The sequence below is a fragment of the Desarmillaria tabescens genome (genome assembly GCF_030435595.1).
Source record: "Desarmillaria tabescens strain CCBAS 213 chromosome Unknown EV420scaffold_42, whole genome shotgun sequence".
Lineage (NCBI taxonomy): Eukaryota > Fungi > Basidiomycota > Agaricomycetes > Agaricales > Physalacriaceae > Desarmillaria > Desarmillaria tabescens.
In genome coordinates this window covers 187,342-201,800 of record NW_026848341.1, presented here as the reverse complement: position 1 = coordinate 201,800, position 14,459 = coordinate 187,342, and the positions used below count along the sequence as shown (strand labels likewise).

The 14,459-nt window shown below is 47.9% G+C and overlaps 6 protein-coding genes across 6 annotated transcripts; 3 read left to right on the top strand and 3 right to left on the bottom strand.

Annotated features, from left to right (window-relative positions):
• Positions 1-3,284: 3,284 nt before the first annotated feature.
• On the bottom strand, positions 3,285-5,177 carry EV420DRAFT_1567349 (vitamin B6 biosynthesis protein). The gene is made up of 9 exons (XM_060474108.1): positions 5,020-5,177; positions 4,808-4,966; positions 4,466-4,761; positions 4,238-4,413; positions 4,133-4,171; positions 4,046-4,071; positions 3,898-3,939; positions 3,766-3,842; positions 3,285-3,485 (listed from the first exon to the last, which is right to left on the bottom strand). Exons 1-9 carry the CDS (start codon positions 5,143-5,145, stop codon positions 3,440-3,442), a joined length of 987 nt encoding a protein of 328 aa, XP_060326413.1. The 5' UTR covers positions 5,146-5,177; the 3' UTR covers positions 3,285-3,439.
• Positions 5,178-5,307: 130 nt separating this feature from the next.
• EV420DRAFT_1483549 (uncharacterized protein) lies at positions 5,308-5,934 on the top strand (the record flags this gene model as incomplete). The annotated part of the gene is made up of 4 exons (XM_060469996.1): positions 5,308-5,403; positions 5,451-5,591; positions 5,823-5,854; positions 5,895-5,934. 4 exons carry the CDS (start codon positions 5,308-5,310, stop codon positions 5,932-5,934), a joined length of 309 nt encoding a protein of 102 aa, XP_060326412.1.
• A 543-nt stretch (positions 5,935-6,477) lies between these two features.
• EV420DRAFT_852981 (uncharacterized protein) lies at positions 6,478-7,438 on the bottom strand. The gene is made up of 2 exons (XM_060483718.1): positions 6,610-7,438; positions 6,478-6,560 (listed from the first exon to the last, which is right to left on the bottom strand). The coding sequence occupies exon 1, from the start codon at positions 7,297-7,299 to the stop codon at positions 6,625-6,627; it is 675 nt and encodes a 224-aa protein (XP_060326411.1). The 5' UTR covers positions 7,300-7,438; the 3' UTR covers positions 6,478-6,560; positions 6,610-6,624.
• Positions 7,439-8,003: 565 nt separating this feature from the next.
• EV420DRAFT_1567340 (Piwi domain-containing protein) lies at positions 8,004-12,078 on the top strand. The gene is made up of 22 exons (XM_060474107.1): positions 8,004-8,131; positions 8,248-8,370; positions 8,423-8,487; positions 8,540-8,622; positions 8,674-8,772; positions 9,058-9,117; positions 9,170-9,401; positions 9,452-9,568; positions 9,626-9,868; positions 9,923-10,064; positions 10,174-10,229; positions 10,284-10,415; positions 10,466-10,539; positions 10,591-10,676; positions 10,726-10,880; positions 10,943-11,072; positions 11,126-11,281; positions 11,337-11,396; positions 11,451-11,517; positions 11,568-11,600; positions 11,658-11,715; positions 11,829-12,078. The coding sequence occupies exons 1-22, from the start codon at positions 8,029-8,031 to the stop codon at positions 11,976-11,978; spliced, it is 2,424 nt and encodes an 807-aa protein (XP_060326410.1). The 5' UTR covers positions 8,004-8,028; the 3' UTR covers positions 11,979-12,078.
• Positions 12,079-12,100: 22 nt separating this feature from the next.
• On the top strand, positions 12,101-13,158 carry EV420DRAFT_1567337 (Got1/Sft2-like family-domain-containing protein). The gene is made up of 7 exons (XM_060474106.1): positions 12,101-12,396; positions 12,452-12,525; positions 12,578-12,633; positions 12,688-12,708; positions 12,760-12,849; positions 12,908-12,920; positions 12,971-13,158. The coding sequence occupies exons 1-7, from the start codon at positions 12,266-12,268 to the stop codon at positions 13,066-13,068; spliced, it is 483 nt and encodes a 160-aa protein (XP_060326409.1). The 5' UTR covers positions 12,101-12,265; the 3' UTR covers positions 13,069-13,158.
• EV420DRAFT_1567334 (beta-lactamase-like protein) lies at positions 13,159-14,348 on the bottom strand. The gene is made up of 6 exons (XM_060474105.1): positions 14,169-14,348; positions 14,055-14,116; positions 13,997-14,002; positions 13,836-13,945; positions 13,403-13,783; positions 13,159-13,353 (listed from the first exon to the last, which is right to left on the bottom strand). Exons 1-6 carry the CDS (start codon positions 14,341-14,343, stop codon positions 13,278-13,280), a joined length of 810 nt encoding a protein of 269 aa, XP_060326408.1. The 5' UTR covers positions 14,344-14,348; the 3' UTR covers positions 13,159-13,277.
• Positions 14,349-14,459: the final 111 nt, after the last annotated feature.

The window sequence follows — 14,459 nt, the reverse complement described above, 5'->3', positions numbered from 1 at the left end:
ATCCTAGACTTCCTTTCGTGCGTTTATCCGATGTCCCGCCTGGCTGCTCTGCCGCACCAGGGTGGATTATGTGATTATGCCGCAGCCCGTTCTGAACGCTAGGTGCTGTCCCTCCGTTACGGTTAACAAGGGGAGAGTGTTTATTCTTGGGAGCTATATACTCCCCGAAATGCCGTATCTAACTTCTGGATTCCACAAGGCTGGCCATCATGAATTCCACCCACTCCATCTTTGCCTTCTATAAGGGAGGTCATATGTATACCATCCGGTTCATGACCTCAAATGTCCAGCTCACTAGTGCAAGGGCTTATCTCTTCAGGTACATACTCTTCTCCTAGCAGCTCTAGAGTACTGATCATGAGGAGCCTGCATGATATACTTACTCCGTACCTTATGTCTAATTGAAAGGCTCCGCCCTTAGCGCGCGCCGCTGTCAGGGTGTGAAATATAGGATTGTACGTGCCCCTTATGCCTATCAAAGTCTCGTCCGTCTCACACCCGGTAAGCGACTGTTTCCAATGGGACAAAAGCCTGGGAATATGGGTGTATAGCAGATCAAATTCTGATCAAGGCTTTCGCCCATAGCAAAATGAGTCGGGGTTCCCTCGATTTTTGCTGTGGTCAAAGCCTGGGTCGAAATGTCATCTGTAACTCCAATTGTTTCCCTTGTATTTTAACCGGCACTAATTAGCCTTCTGCCAGGAGTGTCTGCACGAAACTCGTCTGAGATGCCCGAAATAGAATGAATAGCTGAGGCAAGATGTTGATGATGATGATGAAATCAACGGAGGTTCGAAGCCATAGTATCGCACGAAAACTGGACCGATGATAAGGCCAGAAAGTTCCAGCGGAATTCGTACCGATGGAAGCAACGGATTTCGCATGTTGTAGAATAAAAGACCGGAGACTTTGGTAATTCATATCAGAATGTAACGCGTAGCAGTCGTGAAACCCGGCGCCAGAATCTAGGGCGTACGCGTTTCAAAATTAACAGCTGGACAGTATTGTCAACATTCATGATCGTCATGCGCCGGAGAGCTGTTTCATTTGATCAGTACATGCATATGAACATGTACCGGAATGCGCAGTAGCGATTGTCGCGCCGTATACATTCGAGAAGGGGGTGAAGTACAGAAGGATATGCCAACTACACGCGGGGCTAAAAACCCTTCTCGGCCAGCCACTGTGCTATCTGGATTTTGGAAACGAGGCCGTGTGCCCTGATGACGAGATGTCGATTGCGGGCTATGGAAACACTGGCGGAAGGATCATTGTTCAACAGGGATGTTGTTATGTCGTTTGCTAAGGCCTTGATTGCGTTACTTTTTGTTGTGAAAAGAAAAGAAAGAGAAAAAGACATACAGAAATGTTGCCGTCGACATTTCTTATTAGGATAAGATGGCGAGTTCCCGCGTTTCTGATATCTGTGTATACGGGAAGGGAACCACGGGAGTTACGGGCGACGTGGTATAACAGTGATGCTGTTGACTTGGACGGTAGCATCGAGAAAGAGGTGAAAGGCGTGTGACATGTGACGTAACGTGGAAGTGAATCAAATGTCCGGAAATAGCTGCGCCCAAGATGCCATTGAAATTACATCCATGGCAGATCTCCGAAACCAAGCCATCCCAGGCGCTCCTCCCTATAAATGCCGTGCGTCGCCACCCGTTTTCCATTCTTCCCTCCCAACATGAACGTCAACCTCAACATGAACATGATGTGCTGGTCGCAACAACGTACGTCGCCCTTCTCTGTCGTCGTCGACGGCAACGGCTTACTGTCTACAGCATCTACAGTATATGTCATTTGCACAGCGCCCCTCATAGCGCCAAAGCCTCTGCCATACCATTCACCGACCTTTCTGCAGTTCAAATCGCTGCCTGACCTAGACCAGGACCTCTCTCACCCTCCGTACACTTACCGTCCCAAAGAACCGGTCTCTGTCATGCGACGAGCTAAGGATAAGACTCGACAGAATCCATATCCGCAGCCAGGCAGCAGGCCAAGGCTTGCCCACGGGAAGTAAACATAGGACCAGGCACTCTGGACTAAGAGGAGCCGGGTCGGTGTTGCATATTTTTATTATTTTCCGTAAGTGTGCCCTGCAAGCACGATCGCATGTCTAACCCTTCCCCCTTAGTTTCCTGGACTTTCGGTCTTCATGCATCAACATCAATCACATGTACCATAGCCATCCATCCATCGCTTGCTCGCATTTTGCATCCATCTACCTTACCCATCAATCAAGCCACCTTGCCGCTTTCTATCGTACCACTCAATTTCCCAAACGACGTGTCATCCGGGTAACTAGTTCCCGTGTCAGTTCTGTGTCATCGGCCCTTTCGCGCCATAGCATTCGCCTATACGAAAATCCGCCGCTGTAGTAGTCCTGCCTGATGCCATGCCAATAATAGGCTCCAAGCATTTCCGTCCACACGCAATCCCGAATGAGACCGCAGTTTGGCATGCATGCACCACTGTGTGATTGCCTGTACAGCTTTCTGTTCACGCAGCACTTTTGAATACTCGTGTTATTCATTCGCATTGGCGTCAAGACTTTCGATCGCCGAAACGCGACCGAGCAACAGAAGATCACCATTCACTTGATCTTGCAGATGCTAGGCACCTGTTATACCTCAGACCCGACATATGTACACTGCAATGGATCTCACTCTCAATAGAGTAGTCACCAGATCTTGTTCCATATAGTTGTGGGCAAGCTTGGTCAGAGTTACTTGCGGACAACTGTGTAAAATCACATACCAATACTTGCGGATCGCATTGCGATGTCGAATAACCTCATGGTGTAAGCTGATACGCCTATTGAGTTAGTGAGATAACCGGAACAAGCTGTGGGATGGACGGGTTGCCGATATTAAACGCGAGGCAATACCCACGACTGCGGGCCGGTACTTCTATGAAAATGGGGGAAGAACGAAAGAAGTCTAGAGGGTCAGACTAGAGGGGGCGCTCGTCGGGAACGATGGCGCACATGTCAACATCATTGACAGCGCCGGTGCATTTGTCATCTACGGCGGCCCAAGCTTGGAACGTTGACCGCGACGTCGAGCGGTCCGGAAACTTCTCAGTAATGTTGCTCTCAACTCAGTTTCCCTATTTTCTCAGACTGGCTGTGACCATTCACACGGAGGGCTGAACAAGCATCGTGTCCAGGGTTCATAACCGTGTTGGCTCTACAGTTCCGTGTCGTCTTAATATTCTGACCACTGCTGTTCCGAAACGTAACTTCAACTGCTGATGTTTCAGCCCATACTGTTCACGGTCCCCAATACTAGTAGTAATAACAGTTCATCACTGTCTACATACATTGCTTACCCTAAGAATAAATAGCGAGCGAGTCCGACATGACCGCTAAGCCCGCATCTTTTATTTTACTTCCGAATCCTAATTCTTGCAACGGCCTCCTATGCCCATTATCTCACCACCCTCTGTCAGCAAGACGGCCACCTTTAAGGTTCGAGTCGCTATACAGGGCCGCGCAGTCAGTGATTGGTCAAAGACACAGCATGGTACGCGGAATGGAAACGACTCCATCAAACATCAAAAATCAACACAGAACAGGGAAATGACAAGTATCACGGAAACGCCGAATCAATGAAAGACAACAGCAAGAGCGAAGAAACCGCATTGAACGAGATCAAACATCATGGCACCCAGTAGGAAGAAACAAAACAGCACATGTTCATGAACCATGAACCGGATGCAGATGCGAACGAGATCGACAAGCGTCAAGAAAAGACTCACATCGTCAACCCAACCATCGCTTCGCCCAAATCCGCCGAAACATCAGCTAGGACCTTGGGGTTGTTGTAATGCGTCACCTACACACGTTCGTTGTAAGGACAACGTGCTATTAACACAAGGCCGAACACTCACCGCCTGGACAATAGCACGAGCCCGCTTCGCAGCGTCTCCGGACTATGAATGAAAAATCAGCATCAGAGCGCCATGATGTGATGAATATGGAGTCAAGATGACCGCGGGCGACAATGATCAAAATAATGGGTAGGGCGGGGAGGCATACCTTAAATATACCCGAACCTACGAACACTGTTGATGGGGAATAACACATCATGATCAAGGATCTGCATGATGCAATGCTGGAGCTCACCTCCATCACATCCCAGTTGCATCATTAGAGCTGCATCGGCTGATAGGACAACAAAACAATCGTCAATTCCGGGCGGTGCTCAGAACATTGAAACAGGCGTCGTACCGGGTGTCGCAATACCCCCAGCAGCAAAGTTCACTACGGGGAGTCGTTTCAAGCGAGAGGTTTCCTTAAGGAGGTGAAATGGCGCCCGGATCTCTCTCGCGTACGCATATAGCTCATCCTCTGACATGGACGCAACCTTGCGGATTTCAGACATGATGGTTCGCGAATGGCGGACGCTGCAGGGGATTATTAAGGATAATGCCGGTACAATGGGGAGGCAGCACGCACGCCTCGACAACATTTCCTGTTCCTGCCTCACCCTTCGTCCGAATGAAAGCTGCACCTTCGGCTATCCGTCTTAAAGCTTCCCCAAGGTTGCGAGCCCCACATACAAAAGGCACCTTGAAGTTGTGCTTGTTGATGTGATTCTCCTCATCAGCAGGCGTGAGTACTTCCGATTCATCAATATAATCGACACCAATGCTTTGGAGAATCTGTGCCTCGACAAAGTGGCCGATACGAACTTTCGCCATTACAGGTATCGTGACGGCCGCTTCGATGGATTTGATCATCGCCGGATCACTCTAAGCCGAGCTTAGAAGATGCGAAGAAGACTTGGCGAGGACACACCATTCTGGCAACACCTCCGTTTGCACGAATATCAGCCGGGACACGCTCAAGCGCCATGACGGCGCATGCGCCTGCTTCTTCTGCGATACGCGCCTGCTCTGCATTCACGACGTCCATAATGACGCCACCCTTGAGCATCTGTGCTAGACCAGACTTGACCTAGACAAGCTCGTCACTCTGACACCAAGATCCGGCTCGTATATACGACTTACACCGAACGTTCCAAGACTGCTGGCTCCACCACCCGAGGATCTCGCTGGGGCGATAGAGGGAGCACCTACAGTTCCGGCACCGTGGGGTTGCGAGGGGGGCGAGCTAGAAAGGGTGGGGGTAGTCATTGTCGTGGTATGAGTAAAAGCAACGATGACTCGAAAAAAAAAATGCAATAACGGAAATCCGATCCGCAACTCTTCCTGATCTCATCGGCCCGGCATCTCCGGCCGAAATGAACTGATGACGTATATAGGACGAGCGCCTAGTATTTCTCTTCGACGACGACGATGGGTCTGTTCAGCTTCTTTCAGGGTAGCAACGAGAACGCAGGCAAAAAAACTGAAGAGAAAGATGCGCTGCAGACGTTGAAATCATTCATCGAAGTACGTCTCACATGTCGCCAATAATATGTAGACTGATCCACGTTCAGACGAGGCCTTCGTCGCAATACACATTTGATTCAGAGCGAGATTCACCACGGTCCACCATTTGCCGTCCTTCTGACTCTCCTGATGGTAAAGAGTGTATAACAATAGAAATGAATTCCAAGAAGTTATTTACCACCATGCAGGTGAGTATCACTTGCATGATGTTCGATTCGTTGTCTGACAGCAATTCGGACAACCTTCCAGTCCCTAGGATTCTTCTGTGCGCTACCAGTAGACCCTACGCAGACGTATATGGAATGTACGCCGATGCCTAAATCGTGATCTGCATCTTCGAGGAAAGAAACGGTGCCTTTGTAACATACGCAAACTATCTTTCCCCATCTCTTTTCTCGCAAGGATTGCCTCGCCTCCAGGCCTCTGAGTTGGTTGGCATGATGTATAACACGTAAGTCTTGGATTCCCGCGACTCTTTCACGCCATTGCAGAGGAACGGGACGGCTCTCCCAGGCAGACGCAGTTGGGTGATAGACTATAGGATCGCGGATCGTCCAACCTCCTTCTTTCCTTGCTTTCGCAGTAAGGATACAGCTGAAGAAACAAGATCTTTGAACATATCTTCAAAGTATTTTTAAGTATCGTGTTGACTGAGAGAATTGACAGTTGCTTGTAGTACTAAACTGCTCAATGGTCTTGGCAGTGAATCCTTGTTTAACGAAATTGCATGTAATTATAGATGGTTCTTACTGTGGATTAGTCGAGGTGGGGAGATAGAAGAACGATGCTGCAACAATCAGTGTTTATTTCGTGCAATCCATTTCAATTGAGGGATGTCGATGAACAGTCGAATCAGAGATTTCACATTGTTACGTATTGCAAGGGGGAAATAAAGAAATAAAAAAAGGTAATCACCACATAATGCATCATTCGTCACTATCGTTCGGGCGTGCTTGCTCTCTTCATTTCCTCTCATGATCGATTCCAAGCTCGCCTCGCTCCGCCTTTTTTGAAGTCTCTTGGGCACCTCTCCTTCTCATTTGAGCACCGGATAATCGAACTTTTGCAACCTGAAGTTCCGATTCTACTCGTTCGACTGTTTGCTCAGCATAATATTCCAATGCCAGACGGCGACAAATTGACCTAAATTGTTCAAGCTAGATGGGTCAGTTAGAACTTTTCTGTGAAGATATCATTATCACTCACTCTTCCAGTTGAGGACTACATGCAGATTGGGGTTTGCCAGGGAGGGCAACGAGGAAGCAATGTCCATGAAGAATTATGAGGATTTGATAGCTTCAATAATCCCAGTACAGTCAAATGGCGTAAATCAGTGCGCGTCGAGGGTTCGGATGGGATGCATATCGTCATAGGAGATCGAGAGTGAAGAGGCATATGGTGCACACTCGCAAGTGGCGAAGATGGAGACGGACGATGGGACACCTCATCAAAGCAATTATTAGTAGCCTGGTGTGTATCGTGTATCCAGTCTTGGATCTGCTGGAATTTTTCCTGCCAATGCCGAGGAAACCTCCGTGGCCTAAGCAATGGGGCAACGACTGTCCTGTCCTCTGTCGCTGCTAGCGGCGGCCTTGGTGATGTTGAAGTGATGGCGCTCACAGTTGTTGGGATACCGCTTGGATGTCGTTCAATGGACCTGCCACTCTTCCCTTTGATGCCACCACCGGATGGAAGTCCTTGCAGAATATGACTGTTTACTTCGGGTTCTGGTACAGACGGATCATATCGACACTGCACCGGGCAAGGAAGACGGTCTCCTGAAGAAAATGACAACCGAGAGGATACAAAGTTAAAGTTCCCGAATAAGTCCCGTTTGGAGCTAGTGCCATCCCTTCTCTGCGCGTAGGACACAGTCCGGGGCTTGGCAGGTTCCATTGTGTGTGTGAAGTTGTCCTACGTTATTTGTGGAATTTGGTTAGGTTATCGAGCAATTTTGAACGCAGGGAGCCAGCTACGAGCGATGTCCGATGTCCAAAGAAGATTCGGGAAGAAGACCGAAACCCAGGTGAAAGCATTTGCGAGTTCAATGATCCTCGTTTATCTCGTCATGAACCGCCTGTGTCGTTAACAGTTACTGACGGTCATTTCAGTTTAGAATGGTCAAGTCTTCTGGGCCCCAGTTCGAGAAGGAGTGGTGGGAACGAAGAGATACATCATACACCAGATGCGAGAAGCAATTTGCAACTGACATTCCAGAAGCATATGAAAGACAGAAGAAGCACGCGCTGGATTGGCATCAACATGGACGTTTCAAGAAAGCTTCCCTCCAGTCCTGCATCTGCGGGGGGATCATAACTGTATCGGATATGTGTGAGTGTTGGACAAGAAGACGCGAAGCTCAAGGGTATTACACGAAGTCACCAATTGAATAGTTCAAGCTCCGTGTTTCGTACCAATCTGGAGAAGCATCGAGACTCGCTAGGACGTAAACGGAAGAACTGGAGGTCAGAACGCCGTTTGCGCCTGACTCACCGCCATCGACGAGTCGGGACCGAAATAGCACGTGCTCGTTGATACGTGTCACATGTCATCATGTTTCCCAATAAATAAGGTCGCGCCTTTGTTACCCCGGTTACATTTCCCGTTTCCTGCCTTTCGCCCGCCATGTCTCTCATCGCACACTCCAATCAAGCCACTCCCGTTTCTGTGACCGCTAATATATTCAAACTTCAATGGCCCGAAAAGTCCACAGTCTACCAATATGATGGTAAGCCGCCCAGTTTTTCTTTCAAGTGCTTATCATTGTGGATATCTGATCTCGCTACAGTCGGTTCGTACCTTCTTTTTAGATTATATTTCGAGCCTCGCTAAAATTCATTGTAGTAATCATGCCGAAATGGGAAAGCCGGACAGGGCGAGAGTTTAAACTCGGACCTGCGAAGGCCAATGAGATTATCGTGCGTCTGCAGACCTCAGTCGCCCCGAAAATATTCACAAAGCTTGGAGGTACGTTCGACTTTTTCGACTGTCCTCTTCATACACTGAACCATGACATTAGTTTTCGATGGCAAAAAGAATCTCTTTTCTTGGAGGAAGTACGACATACCAGGATCTGGCATGAAGGTTTCTCCTTTCCTTGGCATACCAGGAGTCGATCTAATTCTATACTACCTAGGCGGATGTCGTATGGGATGTCGATTCCCCGAAACCTCGTTATGTTTCGGTCATTGTAACATTGGCCGGGAAGGTAAATATTGGGTATGTTCAACTTGTTCTACTCGAGCCAGATCGTAATGAGAATTCCCCTAGAATCTTGAGACAACTTACCCGAGGCAATACGCAAGCAATGGTTGCCACTGCGCCTGCGTTGAATATGCTTAATATGTCTGTTCAGGCGTATCCGAGAGGGTAGGTTGATATTCTCATGCAGTAGGATGTCTATATAACTAATGTGCTTTATTTAGGTCAGGAACGGCACTTAATAAAGCTGCGAGCTTTTACATCCGCGAGGGAAAAGGTATGCAACGTCTACTCGCCGCCTTGCCATAGTACTGTGTATACTCACTCAACATCTGTTTGATAGAAACGCCCCGGTCTATAGCACCTTTAGAACTTTGGCGCGGCTATTTTCAGTACGTGCTCATTCACTGCGGACCTCACCTCTAAAGTGTTCATCGACCAATGATCATGTAGGAGTGTCAGACTGGTGAAAGACCATATCGTGCTTAACGTCGATGTCACTGTTGCCGCTGTGTAAGTCAATACTCTCTCATCAGAAGATCTATCTTTAACAAGAATACCCAAGTGTTCCTGAACGTCGTTTGGAAGACTTATCAGCTGAATTTCTTAGTTTGCGCGATGCCCGCCAATTGGAAAATTTAGAGGAAAGTCAATTTTCAAGACTGCGCCATTTCCTTCGTGGCATGAAGGTGATATTATCTCACCGCCCGACTGCCAGGCCAAAACGAATCAAGGGTCTGGTAAGGGAAGCCGGTGCTATCACTTTCGACAAAGATGGTCGGCGGATCACGGTCGTTGTACGATCTTCATTCGATTCTTTTTCTCCGTTCACTCAAAATCTTCTTAGGAGCACTTTAGATCTGCGTATAACATCCATATACGACCGGGATCCTTAGGCGTTCAATTTGGGCAACAAACTGTCGTACCGATCGCCTGTTGCATGGCTACGCAGCAACTATATGATGTCAGTGGATCGTCTTGTTGATTCATCGATTACTACTCATACTCATAACTTTTTTAGAATCGTCTTTCTCCAGAGGCCATTCGAGAAGTACTGAAAGTAGTTCCCTCGGACCCTGATGCCCGACTTCGAATGATACGGCAAGGCTGGAAATATTTAGGCCACACGCAGTCCGAATTTTTGACAGGCGCAGGTATTAACATTAATCCCGAGCCTCTCCGAATTGCTGGGAAGGCTCTTCCTAGGCCAACGCTAGCATACGGGAAGGGACAGAATGGCACGAGGGTGGTCCATGCTAACCACGTAAGTCACAAACATGTCTGGCATTATTTTGATTTATGAGCATGGAGGTAATAGGGTGGTACATGGGACATAATGAAGAAGCCACTCCATACGCCGGCTCGATTGACCTCTTGGGCTGTTATCAACCTCACTGGCAGTGATCGGAGTATAATACAGCAGTTCTCTATGGACTTGGCCGAGGCTATGAGGGTTATAGGTATGCCTTTGAGTTATGACCAACTTCTATGTACTAACATAATTTCATAGGAATGTGTAAGTAGTATCTTGCACTATCTGCGCTCATCTCAAATACTGCTCCGGCATAGCCGTTTCAACGCCGCAAGTAAATCATGATGCTAACGCACAAGAGAGTATTTCATCGGTAGGCTGCCTATTTTAACTTTACCTCGACTTTGAAGAGACTGATTCTAATAAGACTCTATACCGCATCGGATTTCCCATCAGGGCAGAGCTCCTTGTCTGTGTTCTACCAGAAAATGCCGCGGATCTGTACGTCGCAGTCAAGCGCGCAGGCGACGTCATTCATGGGATTCCTACCCAGTGTGTGGTAAGCCAAGTGTTTCAATTATTTTCAACGCTCTAAGTAGTATCGAACAGCGCTGGACACGGAAATTCCGCCAGGGGTACAATGCAAGACAATCCAACCAGTATCACAATAACCTGATTCTCAAGTGAAGTTTTTGTAAACCTTGAAGAATCATTCATGCTAATCGATACATCAGAATCAATACAAAACTGGCAGGCCGGGGTTTCGTCCCTCAAGATCCTGCGATGACATTCTTCGCTAGCGTCCCTACCATGATCATTGGTAAGTGGCCTATCTGCGTCCGTATTTGCATCAAATGACACGAGTGCAGGTGCGGATGTCAGTCATGCGGCGCCCGGCAGCATGGCTCCATCGGTTGCATCTGTGGTGGCATCGACGGACCTGTATGGCGCTCAGTACACTGCGAGGATGGCAATCCAAAGGCCGAGGCAGGAAATCATAGAGAACTTGGAGTCCATGGTCACTGTACGTGAGCCTTTGGAGCTATTTCATTTCGACAAACTCAAAGACTGTCATTTTTCGTGCAGTCCTGTCTCGAGGTGTTCTATAAGAAGAATCAAGGCCAGCTACCTCAACGTCTCATATTCTATCGAGATGGTGTCTCCGAGGGGGAATTTGAGATTGTCCGCAGGGAAGAAATGCAAAAGTCTCTCGATGGTACGAAATTATTTGTGCTGTGAGAGTTGAAGATTTACGTCTTCCGACTTTAGCTGCCGTTCGAAATTTCTATCAAGGTAAAGGTGTAAATCAACGACCCAAACTTACCTTCCTGGTTGTGACAAAGAGGCATCATTTCCGCTTCTTTCCCAACCCTGGTCAAGGTGACAGGTCCGCCAACTGCCACGCAGGATTTTTTGTTGACAATGGTGCGTATGCAGTTCTCTTCCTATTGAGAGATTCTGATAAGTAATACCGGAGCAGAGTTGAAGCATCCTGTCTATGACGACTTTTATCTTCAGTCACAGGCAGGGCTCAAAGGAAGTTAGTTTTGAACTCGCTGCAGTAAAATTTCCCCTGCTCACAAGCACCTTACAGCAAGTATTCCCGGTCATTATACTATCCTGCATGATGATATCTATAGGGATTTACCATTCCAGGACCGGTACGTTGATGCTCGTCGTACAATGAAAGTTCTGACATCGTCCGCGCTAGGAGTCAGGCTGTGACGGCAATTGCGCAACTGACGTGTGTACCTGGTCTCGTTGGCCATGTCATTTCACTTCTAATGGACTGTGTTACTAGCTATGCGCTCTGCCATGTATATGCCCGGTCTACACGATCAGTCAAAATTCCTGCGCCCGTATACTGTACGTCGTTCTTTTTCCGTATTGTGCTAGTTCTGATGTTTTTGCCAGATGCCGATGTAAGCTTGTTTTCGTCTTACGATTGTTTCTGACCAACCGTTGCACGCAGCTCGTATGCCGCCGTGCAAAGTTTCATTTTGATATCCCTATGTTTGATGCAGAATCCACTCAGTCTGGGCAGGAACACGACCTTGAGTATTATCGTCAGCATTTTACTCCTATCAATGCCAACATGGCAAACCAGATGTATTTCGTTTGAGTTATCTTTTTATTTTCTTGTACTCTTGCATTTTCCTATGTTGTATGTAGCTTGAAGAAATGTAATCTGTATCGTGTTGATACCGTTCAATTTTGGTTCCACTTTGTTTTGTCTTGTGTGTCCAAGCCGCGCCGGACCTGGGCCTGAAATCTCCATCAGCAACCGTACGGTAAGCACTCTTCGACCTTGCTCTCCACATCCGCTGCTGGCACGGTACAGCTACCCATCATTTCTTCTTTCAAGCGCCCATCAGCGTCTCTCGCACTCATCGATTCTCGAATCCAACAATGGCAAAAGGATGGCTCAACCTTGAAACCGCTACAAGTACCCTACCTGAGACACAGTTCTTCGAAGGAGACTCGGCGTTCAAGTTTTTAGGGCTATCGAGGACAACGAGGTTGTATGGTTTCATAGGATGGTGAGTACGTGTTGTGCTGTACTCGCCGCCCGTTCTGAGCCTCGAGATAATCTAGTTTAGTGGTTGGTTTTGTGCTTAGTCTGCTGGGGTCGATATTGCTGTTCATCGGGCAGCTGGGTATATTCGCAGGTGCGTTTTGCTGCTAATGCATCTATTCTAGGTTCTGAGATACGCTCTACAGTCCTCTATGTTATGGGAACGATTGTGTCTCTCGTCGGCACGGGGTTCTTGATTGGGGTGCGTGGCGTCGGGTTGCTTCTCTACACTCGGTTCTAACTCTGGATTCTGTAGTTTTTCAAGCAACTCAAGCTTGTAAGTTGGTCTTTATGCACGGCTGACTGGTGGCACTGACCCCTTGTACAGATGTTCAAGCCTGTTCGTGTTATCGCAACTTTCGTGTTCCTGGGATCCATTGTATTGGTATTTATCGCTGCATTCGTGCTGGATAACGATGTACGTGCCCAAACCGTCCTTGGTAGATGCGGATTGCTGATACTATGTCTTATTTCAGATTCTTTGCCTAAGTACGTCTGATATCCTTTTAGTGTCTCTGCCCCCGCTAATGTGTCGGCAGTATTCGTTATCATCGAGTACCTGGCATATACATGGTATACGCTGTCGTACATCCCCTATGCCCGTGCCGCAGTCACGAAAGCTGTCGGACTGGGTTAACTGACTATTTACACTGCAATCTCTCATTCGGGACTGTATTATTTTTCGTCGCTCAAATATTGTGTCCACAACTACTTATTCTCCCGGTTGCTTGTCTCAATTCGGATAATACAGGTTGCTTCATTCCAAAAATGCTGAATCCTTATCTTACAATCGTGATGGGCTACATCTTAATGGTCCCAGTAAAGTATTCACTTCTGCTATCCGACTCACCCCCGAAAATTGTTTTTCATTTCCCTAAGTTTGGCCATGACTGCACTCTCTGAAGTCTCTGATGTTGCTTGTCTGCAAGCTTTTGTTGAGAAAACGTCCAGGAAAGCAAACGAAAACGTACTGAACAGCAGGACTCCCTAGACGCATAAAAACATTCCATTGTTTTTCATCTCCTATGGTTGTCAGCCCAGTCGTTATCTTGTTCTGCTTTACGAGACCGGCGAGCCGGTCAATAGCCGGATTCTCAGGCTCAACAGACTTGGCAAAGGCGACATTTCCACCGGTGTATTCGTGACCGTTGAGAACCAGCGTGCTGTCAGGAAGCTTGCCAAGATACGTCAGAGCTGTTATCATCTCGGGTGCTGTCCCTTCGAAAAAGCGACCACAACCACCGATAAAGAGCGTGTCTCCCGTGAACACACCACCAGGGTGCAGTTTGTTAACTGTATCGGTTACGTAGTAGCAGATAGAGTCCTGGGTATGACACGGAGTAGCAAGGCATCTGATTTTTGTCAAGCCTACGCAAGGATACTGCTGAAGTAATTGAAACGTACTTGACATGGATATCTCCCAGCGTGAATTCATCGTTGTCCTTGACGAGTTTCGTCAAAGCAGGAACCTTTTCACTACCACCATAGATGGGTGCATCTGGAAAGGTCGCGGCCTGCGATAGGCTCGATACGTATCAGAAGAACTGAATAGCAGTACAACGTACAAAGTTCTGAGCGCATTAATAAGCGATACAATCTCAACAGATGGTGAGCACTGCGCACCTCATTGCCTCCGCTGTGATCAAAGTGATGATGTGTCGTAATACCTGCGACGATTTCCACGCCTGATGTTGATGTGAGCAGTTAGCGTAGCGCGCTAAGGTTATCTTCTGGTACCTAGAGTCTCTGCTGCAGACACGACCTTGCCGACATCGTATGGGTCGACGGCGGCGGCAGTTTTCGAAGGCTCGTCAATGAGTAGGTAGCTGTAGTTGTCCTGTCGGACAGGGACGGGAACGATCTTCATGAAGGGCGTCTGGGCGATGATGGAGAGCCGGCGCAAAGCTTGCATGTGTCACGTGGGGTGATCCCCGATGGCATGATGATCTCGATCGTTGACATCATATCTACTACTTTTTCGTCTTAAATCTTTTGATGGATTAGGACGCGCAACCGTCGCATCGCCCC

What these genes read in the sequence shown, in the direction of transcription:
- EV420DRAFT_1567349 (XM_060474108.1), bottom strand. Translation starts at nt 5,145, where the DNA reads ATGACTACCCCCACCCTTTCTAGCTCGCCCCCCTCGCAACCCCACGGT. An exon ending in GCAGTCTTGGAACGTTCGGT is followed by an intron (nt 4,967 to 5,019) that starts GTAAGTCGTATA and finishes GAGCTTGTCTAG; the next exon opens with GTCAAGTCTGGTCTAGCACA. An exon ending in ACAGGAAATGTTGTCGAGGC is followed by an intron (nt 4,414 to 4,465) that starts GTGCGTGCTGCC and finishes AATCCCCTGCAG; the next exon opens with CGTCCGCCATTCGCGAACCA.
- EV420DRAFT_852981 (XM_060483718.1), bottom strand. Translation starts at nt 7,299, where the DNA reads ATGGAACCTGCCAAGCCCCGGACTGTGTCCTACGCGCAGAGAAGGGAT.
- EV420DRAFT_1567340 (XM_060474107.1), top strand. Translation starts at nt 8,029, where the DNA reads ATGTCTCTCATCGCACACTCCAATCAAGCCACTCCCGTTTCTGTGACC. An exon ending in GTCGGCGGATCACGGTCGTT is followed by an intron (nt 9,402 to 9,451) that starts GTACGATCTTCA and finishes AAATCTTCTTAG; the next exon opens with GAGCACTTTAGATCTGCGTA. An exon ending in AGGATTTTTTGTTGACAATG is followed by an intron (nt 11,282 to 11,336) that starts GTGCGTATGCAG and finishes ATACCGGAGCAG; the next exon opens with AGTTGAAGCATCCTGTCTAT.
- EV420DRAFT_1567337 (XM_060474106.1), top strand. Translation starts at nt 12,266, where the DNA reads ATGGCAAAAGGATGGCTCAACCTTGAAACCGCTACAAGTACCCTACCT. An exon ending in TTGTATGGTTTCATAGGATG is followed by an intron (nt 12,397 to 12,451) that starts GTGAGTACGTGT and finishes GAGATAATCTAG; the next exon opens with TTTAGTGGTTGGTTTTGTGC. An exon ending in TTTTCAAGCAACTCAAGCTT is followed by an intron (nt 12,709 to 12,759) that starts GTAAGTTGGTCT and finishes CCCCTTGTACAG; the next exon opens with ATGTTCAAGCCTGTTCGTGT.
- EV420DRAFT_1567334 (XM_060474105.1), bottom strand. Translation starts at nt 14,343, where the DNA reads ATGCAAGCTTTGCGCCGGCTCTCCATCATCGCCCAGACGCCCTTCATG. An exon ending in GTCTGCAGCAGAGACTCTAG is followed by an intron (nt 14,117 to 14,168) that starts GTACCAGAAGAT and finishes CATCAACATCAG; the next exon opens with GCGTGGAAATCGTCGCAGGT. An exon ending in CTGGGAGATATCCATGTCAA is followed by an intron (nt 13,784 to 13,835) that starts GTACGTTTCAAT and finishes GACAAAAATCAG; the next exon opens with ATGCCTTGCTACTCCGTGTC.